Genomic DNA, 11,457 nt, shown 5'->3' with positions numbered 1-11,457 from the left:
GGTGGTGTGTTTTTTTGAGTGATTGTGTTGCACACCTTGTGAGTATTTAGGTTGCAGTGGCGGGCATATCGACTACGGGATCGATAAATCGATCCGAAAATCGATCTACTTAGCAGACGACCCAGCTAAGGAGCGCCTGTGCTTTTAACCATCGTAAAAGTCAAAACCAGCCCAAAGTTAAAAGGCAGGAATCCCGTCTGAAAACACCACAGCTGTGGACCCACAGCTAGATCAAAAGCAGTACATCTGATCAGACCAAAAGCCGAGGTGGAAGGCGTATCGTAAGGGAGCCGTCACTATGTACCATCCCCCTTCCCCACCCTCACCTCCGACTTAACATTGTAAAGTGGGATGGGGAAGGGGGATGGTTGAAGGAATTGCCTTGAGAATTCAAAAGTTTTGAGCAGCGCCCTCCTCTGCCTGACGTGCAAATTGTCAACGTCTCGACAGATTCATAGACTAGTTGAAAACATTCTGAAAACATACTTTTAAGCTCACCATTCTTTTCTATTCCCATTTTAAATGATTTGGAAACGTATGCTTGATTGAGAGAGTGGAGATAGCATTTTTGTAAAATTTTCAACTGAATATGATTTTGTCCAGAGTCATACAGAATAATGTGATGGAAGGTACGGAGACTACCACATATTTATGAAACAAAAGGATATAGATTTCTTGCGATGGAAATGAAAAAAGAAAGTTTCTTGCTGACTTTTCTCAGAGAATGACCCTTCAGTTTGTCAGGACTTCCTTTCCAAAGGTACCTGCTGAATATGTGACTTTAATGGTAATTTAATAATAATAATAATAATAATTTAATAATTTATTGTTTAAAGACCACTACACACCTTGTCTCAGTGGTCTGTAAATTACAGAAATTACTGGTAGAAATAAAACATTCGAAGAAGATACAAAATAACAAATCGATAAAAACAAGCAAGCTTAAAATCTAGAAAAGAAAAGGATCCCACCTAAAAACAACAAAGAAAGTATTTTAAAAAATCACACTAAAAATGATAAAAAATAAAAAATGCAGGTAAAATTGTATCCAAGTCAGCAGTAGCATTGACAAAAAACGTTTTTAAGAGACTTCTTGAAAAAGAACGAATTTCTTAATCATCCGAAGCTCGGGCGGCAAACTATTCCACAGTTTAGAGGCATACATGCTAAAAGCTCTGTCACCATATGTTCTAGAAAGTTGTTTCCCGTGATCTTTGACAGAAAAGGGATTCAATCTTAAACCGACACTCTTCCTCGTATTACGTACTGGACGATTAATTGTTATTTGATCTGATAAGTAATTTGGACCTTATTCACCTTGATAAACAACTTTAAAAAAGTATTGTGAACCAATGTTTCAGCACTTGACTGGTCTAACAATTTTCATTTTACTTATCCGACAAAGTGAATGAGATGCCACCCTACAAAATTTAATTTGTTTTTGAAATTTTTACTGAAATATCCGAAGGCAATTTAGAAAATATTTTAAAACAATATGTAATTGCTTTCTGTTACTGTTTATATGCAGAGTAGAAAAAGTCATAAGAAAAGCTACTTTCATTTGTATAAATCGAACAGCATTGTGGGTAACTTGTGCTGTTCGCGTGATATCATAGTTTGCCAATTAGCAAGTTTGTTTCTTGTTAAGAAAAAAATGCTTTAACTCTATCGGACAAAATGTTTCAAGGCTACCTTTGAAAAAATATTGCTGCCAGGATGGGTAAAAAAATTATTGCCATAGCCATTTCCTTCAGCCTTTCTCCCCGAAATCATTTGGTCCACCCCTTACACATATTATGTATGAACAGGGATGACAGTATCAAATTGTCCACCCCCTATACAGACTATGTATTAAGAGGGATGACAATTCTTCGATAAACGACGTTTAACATTAATATTATTTTAATTCAGTTTCCCGATGTGTTCAATCAAAAACATTCTTTCATAATGTAAACATGAATATTTCTGTATTAATGCAAAACCACTTCCTGCTAATGGGTTAAATCAAATATTGCAGAAATCAATGTCCTACTATAAGGAAGTTGTTGAGTTGCAAGTTCTATTTTCTGATCAGAATTCTACTATTGATGTTCAGAGGGCGCCATGATGACGTTTTTTCCTACTGAAAAGAGAAAATCTAAACATTTGAGTTTATTCATTTGATAATCCACTTGTTCAATTTGTTGATGAGCAACACATTTGAGGTAGAGCTAACACATTTGAGGTAGAGCTAACACATTTGAGGTAGCGGCTAACACATTTGAGGTAGAGCTAACACATTTGAGGTAGAGCTAACACATTTGAGGTAGAGCTAACACATTTGAGGTAGCGGCTAACACATTTGAGGTAGAGCTAACATCAAAAAGCACCGCGGTCAGTCACCACAGTATTCAGAGTTATCTAATCCTCAAAAAATACAAATAATAGAAACATGGAATGAATAAAATTGATGAGGCACAGAGAAGGGAATAAGAAAAAGAAAAACGAATTAAAATATGAGAACACATCCAATAAAAGTATATGATTGTAGGTTTAAACAGATGAAATTGAGTATAGAAACATTTCAAATCAAACCTACCATCATCCCTACTTCGGTATTGTTTGTATCCTGAAATGCATGAATGTCATAGATCAGTCTGAATCAGATGTAAGCGACTCTAGTACGTCCATGCTTAGCTGTGGGTCCGAAGTTTCGGTTAAGTTTTACGGCGGGGTGGTGGTGGCAAATTCTTCTCGCGCCGGTTAAAATGATAGAAACCCCTTTGCACTCAATATAATTCTGGTGTCCCTCCTAGGAAAATGATAAAAAGCTAATATAATGGCAATCCTAAACTCCCGTTTGCATTGCTGAATGAAATCTTAATATTTCAATATTGTGTCATACTGAAACTGCTGATATTGAAACTTCATTTATGTATTTTAATAACTATATCTGAAATAGCTCGTAAGCTTACTTTCAGAGGCATCCACTGTATTGAGTAAAAATAATTTGAGTAATTATTGTCGAATGTTTTACGTAGTATTGGCTAATATATCAAGTGCAGACTAATAGGTGAGCACTTCTCAAACTTTTATTAGAAAAGCTGTTAATATTGAAACTTTAATTGGAAATGTGGTGTGGTACTTGATGTATTACCTAAAGGAAATCTTACATTGATACAGATCCACAACGCAGTCAGGATAATGTTGTGTAATATTTTGAGTAATACGGGCCACATTTACGTCATGTCTCACCGATAAACACCTTTCAATGTTTTATAGAAAGCTATTGACGTTGAAACTTCAAATAAATACAGTGCAATAAATATATTATCCTGAACAGATCTTACTATGATATAGATACACAGTGGAGTGAAAATAATTTGCGTCAACTATGATGTATTTTTGTTAATTGACCCTTGTGTAAGGTAGACGCAAGGCCATGTCTCAATTATACTTCAGCCACAGCATGCCAAGAGCCTGCCATTCACACACTACTGGTAAAAGTCATTGTAAGAAGCCAGTAAAGACTTGTGAAGAATTTAAGTTAATAAGACAGACAGAAAGTGTATGTACTTGTATTTAGAACACAGCGCAAAGGCTTCAGAGAATGAAAACACACGGACAACCACCTTTACTTCCCGAAATATTCTGATACACTGAAACAATGCTTTGAGACAGGGTGGACATTTTGAAAATCAAGAGACTCCCCCTACGGTGCTGTTTGGAAAAAAGTATGGACCACCCCCTTTGCTGACAGTTTTCCAATTGAATTCAATGACCCCCACCCCCACTAACTACCCGGCCATAAATACTGAACGGTCCAATAATGAAATGGTCGGAAATCCAGCACTTGCGTCGGTCAGTCGTATTTGTTCGTAAACTTGGACAATACACTGAAAAAGTTTATCATTGTCACGGCCCCATTTGCCCTGACTTGGTTAATAATTTGTATCCAAAGTGAGAGTATACCGTATTGAACGGTAAAATCAGTCTTTTACTTTACGACATTGTTTGGAAATTTTACCTGATACCGACTTTTAACTCGGACCCTCCGCTAAGTCATTAGCTGTTAAAAATTATGTTATTGAAATTTTGTTGAAACACTGTCGGCTTTGACACGGTTTGTGGAGGGACCATGGTGTGGGTGATTAAAGGGAAGCGATACGGCATAAATTTCTATTGCCTAATTATGCTGATTCCGTTTACGATTTCAGCGCATTTATGAATACGGGAATGCATCAGATACTGCTCTTGTATTGTTCTCGTTTTCTATAGAAACAAAAAACATTTTGTGCTTCTTTGTCTGAGACTGCCAGGCGTACGGCGTGTATACACACTGATGGTACCCGCATTTCAAGTTTTGTACATGCTTTGTACACGTCACACATACCCTATCCCTAAACGGTATGGCGAAATATTACACAGCTACGTAGGTTCAAAACTCATCCAATGTCGATGCAGCGAAATGATTCAGAAATTATCAAACTTTCTAGGTCATGATTACATCGACAATGTCGAGTGTAAAAAGGTGTTGGATCTCCTATTGGAGATGTGTTAAATAGCACTGCTAGGGGTGTAAATTCGACTTTGTTCATAGCCACAAAAGGGTAAGCTCCATCGAATGCAAATTACAAATGTGATGGCTATTTGGAAAATACTGAACAACACAATTTGAAGTCGCGACATTTATAACTGAAATGTTAGAGGTACATACAATCAGCGAACATGTTCTATAAATCTGATATTTCTACATACAGATAGGACGATATTCGTCTTTAGACAAGGAAAAGCAAAATGTTGTCCGTCCATGAATCGAAAGTGAAATCATTTTGATATGGATTCACGAGACAGAATTTATTTTCAGATAAAAGGGTAGTTTAACATTATGCAATCAATTTTGGAAAACGTGCAGAGGCAATGTAACCCTCTGCTGGTGAGAAACGGTGCTCTTTCCTGTCTTTCAGTCGGTCGAAGCATATTTCCCGCGCTGGTTCGACGAATAAACATACGTTTTCATCAATTGTGTAAACTATATGTCGTATTTTTAAAAATAGGAATCTGCATAGCTGTATAGAACTCAGCAACTCCTAATATCGACGCTTTATTTATTTATACAAATTTTGATAATACAAAATAAAAAGCCACAAAACTTTTACAAATCCGGTAATGTATATTTTACGTTCTATCAAACATACATATGTAAAATTATGGTTAAATCAATATGGAAAAAATGTGGTAACAAGCAGAGACAGTGGTTGCTAAGAAGCTAAAATGCACAATGTTATGACTTTTTTGGGGGAACACTTTATTGAAATTTCATTTCATCTGACTCCACTCAAAGATTTAGTATTTATTCATCTCAGTCCTGACGACGAGAATAAGAAGACGAAAATAACACTACGAGAGGTAGTTCTCTCCTCTTTATATTAAAATGGACGTCATTAGCAACTAAGTGTAAACATAGAATGCAGACCCGGGAGAGGGCTAAATGCTTGCATAATTACAATTTACCAAGTTGAATTTCCACAAAACTATTCCACACATCCGGGTTATTTAGATCACTGTCACAAAAGACTTTTACTATCTGCTAATCACTTCTTTATGAAGGGCCTTTCTTCCCACCTTGCCTTGAGATACGCAACGCAACATTACCATATGCAGTACCCACAAATGGCGGGAGTTTATATGCAGGACACAAATAAATGTGATTGATAAACATTTACAGGTAGGCCACGTTCTCAAATACTATTGGTTTGCGATTTAATTAGCATCATGTATAAAAGTAGAGTTTGCTTTACATGTCATGATTTTTATACAGTAACGTGACACAAGGGATATGGCGGTGGTGTTTAGGAAACTTTTGCTCGGATTTAACCTCGTCTCTGTCGCTCTGATTTTCAATGGCGTTGTCGCGGTAAGTTCTAATTATCTTGTTGAATTTATGTTAGTATTTATTAATATACTTGTACTTGTCTATACCATTACTTGCGGGTGGATGATCTAAGATACTACGTATAAAATGAAAGTTGCAAGCGATAGGAATAGAATAGCTACAATGGACAGGAGAGTTCACCAATTTCCTTGTTTCATGACAAATGTGTTAATATCTGATCATCCATAGACATTAGATCAGAAGTTTCCTCTGTGTATATCTTAACCATTGGAGCTAGAAACGCTCCATGTCGTAACTCGCCGATTTCCTGAATTAAAGAGGTCTCTCCTAGAATGAATAAGCTTATAACGTAGCATGGCAAGGTGAAGTAAGATAAGAAAGCTCTATTTGCAGCAAAGTCCAATTCTGTTTTCCGTTTACAATTTTCATGACTGAAAGTAAGCCACAATATGGAGGTAAAAAACACCTCCCTGTTACATCGAGATTGACTACTCACGTATTACTCTTATAGCGAGCACATTTTCACAGCCACTGTTACAACAAGCAAAATACCCCAAAAAGTATCAAGGCAATAGCTTGAGAAAACATATATCGACATTGTGTTTGCTTGCATCTAGATAGAAGATGACCTAATCAATCGCGATTCTCAAAATCATCGATATACGCAAAGCAAACGTTCCTTCTCTTTCATATAGTTTGTTCTTATTCGCTCTACAACTGTACAATCAATGGGCCGTTGTTCTGATTAATGCGCATGAGCGACGACTTTTCAAACTTACCATGCGTACGTGCGATACGGCAGCGAATATCGAACAGTAAGCATATTGGTAACATATCATAAAATACGTACCATCAAAAATAAGTTAGTTTGAATTGCTATTCATTTAAAATCCTTACAACCATACTCTCCTCTAACATTTATGGACTTGCTTCAAACAAGGATAGCTAGAGCGGTGGACATAACAAATCGCTGTCCACGTTTGCATATTTTCTCAATCCCGAGATTATATTGAGGAGTGAAATCCCAGCCCTGCTGAACCATAGACCGCGACCCCCTCTCCCCCCGTCTATGGGTGAAGGAACCCTGTGCCATGTGTCAACTTCAATCGGGGTACGCACACAGTGACATAGAAAAGGTTCGCGCCATTGATTTAGACGTTTTCATTTGCTCCAGACCATCGTTTGCACTGAGAAACAACGCTTTTCACTGGGCGGACATTTAGGAAAGTCAAGTGACCCCCACCCTTTCTCTTCTGTGTGAAAATACGCATTACCCCCTTCAACCCCAGTAGCAGTAGTCTTCCAGATACCCCCTCCGGATTTTACCGGCTCGTTCCTAGCCATCACACTCCAAAAAACAAAACATACATATGCATTTCTGTGTATATTACAATTATCTTTGCGTATTTCAGCTTGTTTCATGACAGATTTTATCGAGGATTTACTTCAGAGAAGACTTCTGCTAGCAAGAGAAAACCTTCAATCTCTGTGCTCAGCAGCTAGTGCGAACCAAAAACTATTAAAAATCTTCGGAAGAACAAATTATATAATTATATATACACGTATTATCACCAAGGTCAACTCCAAGATAACATATATTCTCCTTATTTTCAATGCAAAACCACACACGTAAACAATAAATCTTCGTTATACAGCCTTAAAAAATAGTACAGTGCTTTATTTTCATTGTGTCAAATAAAGACACAATAGGGAACAGGAAAATAATACAAATATCGAAAAGGCATGAAATGATCAAACAAGAAATTCCTTCACAAAACAGCAAGAAATACCATAATATCATAATAAGTACAGTTATCGAATTGATCAAATTTGCATTGATTATTTCATAACTTGTCATGTCTATAATTTTGTTTATTTTCAGAGCGAGGAGCTAAAAGAACTAACAGTCACACATAAAGTTTTCTTTGACATGAAAATCAACAACAAGGATGCTGGTAGAATCGTTATCGGTCTATTTGGTGACATTGTGCCAAAGACGGTGGAAAATTTCGTCAGACTGGCAGCTTCAAAGCGGAAAAAGAGATCGTACAGCGGTAGTTTCATCCATCGCATAATGAAAGGAACCGGAATTATCGGTAGGTTTAACCAAGTAGTTATCTACAGGCAACTTGCCACTTTCGGTACCAGTTATAGATCATTCAACGATGACTTGAGTATAGATTAAACTACAGATATAAAATAATTCCAAGTAAACAACACTATCCTTCCATGGCAAAAAGCTTGTCCTCAAGAGATGATGGCTCATATTGACTGACTGGTCTGATTTTGCTATAAAAGTTAGCATCAAAGGCTGAGAAATATTTATGTGCAAAAGTACAATATGATCCATTGGAACAATCATAAAATACATGAGACATGGCCAAGCGTCCAATTTATATGAGTTAGTTCATGTCCACTCGATGATCACCGTAGAACTGGTTGAAGATGAACTACCTTTATCACCTTTGGAGTAAAGCAGACCCTCAAAAATCTATACAATCATCCTATCCTGTAAAAACGTATCCTGAAAACATTGGTCAGATGTAGTACTATAGGGGAACACAAAGCAGTGTATTTTACACCTGACTGATAAAATCAGAAACCATGTTTGCACAGTGGTCATGAACTTTTCTCTTGAGACAATTTAATATTTAAAAAAGATACTGACGTTTCGATACATGAAATTAATATTTCATGCATTCTTTTCATTGAAATATAAATAACATTTAAAATTAAACTATGATGGTACGTTATGCAACATTCCCTTTATCACGTGATGGACGGCATATTACCACTCCTGGACCAACTTTTTTTTTGCCGATAAGACTTAAGGTCACGCCCAGTGCTAGATGCGAAGTGGATTACTATTTATTTATTTATACAGAGTGTGTTTAAGAGTATTGTTCGGTACAAAATTTAATGCTAATGATTTCATTAGAAATATTAAATATTTTGATGAAGCTGTGATGGTTGATGGTAACATAGACGTAGAGGTGGCCTCCTCTACTGGCTATGGTGGTAAACAGACGTGGATATTGCTTTCTTTGTGATACAATACCCTGATAGTGAGGGGCAAAGTAAGCGCACACAGAGATAGTGAGGGAGCTATAGATACCATACACAAGTAGTGACAGACTGCGCCTTTCCATCATCTGTGTACGGTATTCCAAAGAAAGCAATATTGACGTCTGATAAATTTTCCACCCTAATCTCCTCGTATTATCACTACCAATCACACATGAAGACAATTCATTATTTACGTGTGGATGTGTGTGTGTGTGTGTGTGTGTGTGTGTGTGTGTGTGTGTGTGTGTATGCGTTTAACCTTTTGATCATAGCGTCCCATTTTTAAGAAAAGGGTCTTGCCATTTGTATTATTTTAATCTGTATTTGATGAGCCTGAAGGCAAATTTCTACATGTATTGTGGACAATAAAGTATTTGAATTGAATTAACGGCTCATCAGGTAAAAGCATAAGTCCGCCTTTATCAGTATATATTATAAAATGTCTATGTCATATTGATGAATTAATTTGGTGCCTTGGATACCCTGTGTACAACGCAAGACGCACAGACTTGTGTTGAACAAACTTTTCAACATTTAACTTTTCAACATTCATGTTATTTCTCACTAATGAAATAATTAAACACCTGCCGGACACCATGCTTTCATTAACATTTGTCAATTTCTCTTTCCTTTTGATTATTTTTTGTCTTTGTTTTCCTGTCGTATTTAACTAATCACAAATGTCATTTGATGTTGTCATTTAGGGGGAGACTTTATCAACGATGATGGATCGGGTGTGTACAGTATTCATGGTAAATATTTCGCCGACGAGAATTTCAAGATAAAGCATTCAAGTCCTGGAATGGTGAGCATGGCAAGCCACGGTATGTGAAAATCTCGATCATTTGACGATCCATCAACAACTTGCAACTTAAGAGAATTGTCAAAGATTGTTTACGAATTATTAGTAGGTTAAAAATCATAAGACAGCAGAGGGCGGCTTCACTGTCTATGGTTAAACCCAGAATTCGAAATGACCACGGTACAAACAAAACCATATGCACAAACGCGCATAGAAATAAGTGTATTTTTATGTGTGTTTGAACACGTGGAGCCGGGTTTGAGTGTATATATCTCCATCACGTGATCTCTTTGGTATACTGAATCTGTAGAAGCTTAGACAGTATGTCCTTTTTTTCTGGAGTAGAACCGTTGGAAGCTGTTTGCGTTGCAGTCAGAGGGAGAACAGTTAAATTCAATGTCATTCAGTCCCTACTCTCTCCTTGTCAGAACAAGCATCACCATCATCATCACCATCACCACCGTGACCACCATCACCACATCACCATCACCATCATCATCATCACCACCACCACCATCATCATCATCATCATCATCACCACCACCACCATCATCATCATCATCACCACCACCACCACCACCACCACCACCACCACCACCACACCACCATCATCATCATCATCATCATCACCACCACCACCATCATCATCATCATCATCATCATCACCACCACCACCACCACCATCATCATCATCATCACCACCACCACCACCACCACCACCACCATCATCATCATCATCATCACCACCACCACCACCATCATCATCATCATCATCACCATCACCACCACCACCACCACCATCATCATCATCATCATCATTATGATCATCATCGTCACCATTAAAATATTTATCATGTTCTATTTATGGTGAAAAGTTATTCCCATTCCGCATTTCAGGTGAACACAAGAACGGTTGTCAATTTATGATATCCTCAGCGGAAACGCCCTGGCTTGACAATCGCACTGTGGTTTTCGGTAAAGTTTTGAAAGGGATGGACATCGTCTACAGGATTAATGATATTCTTCCTACTGCCTTAGGAAGACCAATGGTCGACGTCAAGATCGAGAAGAGCGGCAGAATAAACATTAAAAAACCGTTCGTAATCAAAATGTACGACGACGAAGATGAAGACGACATCAATAACAAAAAAGACGATGCTGATAAAAAGAAAAATGCAACCGACAATAAAGTTCCTGATAAAGAACTTTGAATAAATAACTTACTGTTATTTTTTGTTTACTTTTTGCCAGTACGTTTATGGTTCATATCATTTCTCTATTTATTTCGTCTTATCAGTTCTTCTGTCTCTGTATGTACTCAAAGGTATGTTACAGTGAAATTAGATTTATCGAAATTCTTCTTGAGCTTTCGTGTTTTAGAGAAAGTGTAACTTAAGTTAATTAAAGAAATCTTTCATAATTTTATGAGTACTATTTCTTTCAACAATGACTTTGAAATTCCATATTTTGTCTGGAACTGTAGTCTGTCAAGGTAATAATATTTACACTGAATCAGATTCTTCCTGTAAGTAAAATTTAATCACAGTCTTCCTTAGTCTCTGTTAACTAGAGACTCTTTTACGGCCACCGGGGGAGAGCCCCGCAGAGCAGTCTGGGTAACCGAGACTAAGTCTTCCTTCAATAATTAAGACCCAATCACAGTCTTCATTTCAGTAATTTAGATCCAATCACAGTTGCCCTGCAAATCAACCTT

At 37.1% G+C, this 11,457-nt stretch overlaps 1 protein-coding gene across 1 annotated transcript; it reads left to right on the top strand.

The window, feature by feature from the left end:
- Nucleotides 1–5,735: 5,735 nt before the first annotated feature.
- On the top strand, nucleotides 5,736–11,163 carry LOC139117942 (peptidyl-prolyl cis-trans isomerase B-like). The gene is made up of 4 exons (XM_070681184.1): nucleotides 5,736–5,896; nucleotides 7,758–7,971; nucleotides 9,646–9,765; nucleotides 10,641–11,163. Exons 1-4 carry the CDS (start codon nucleotides 5,819–5,821, stop codon nucleotides 10,952–10,954), a joined length of 726 nt encoding a protein of 241 aa, XP_070537285.1. The 5' UTR covers nucleotides 5,736–5,818; the 3' UTR covers nucleotides 10,955–11,163.
- The last annotated feature ends 294 nt before the right edge of the window (nucleotides 11,164–11,457 follow it).

The sequence above is a fragment of the Ptychodera flava genome, chromosome 18 (assembly GCF_041260155.1).
Source record: "Ptychodera flava strain L36383 chromosome 18, AS_Pfla_20210202, whole genome shotgun sequence".
Classification (NCBI taxonomy): domain Eukaryota; kingdom Metazoa; phylum Hemichordata; class Enteropneusta; family Ptychoderidae; genus Ptychodera; species Ptychodera flava.
The sequence above is the reverse complement of the archived record's forward strand: the minus strand, read 5'-3'. Positions and strand labels throughout refer to the sequence as shown.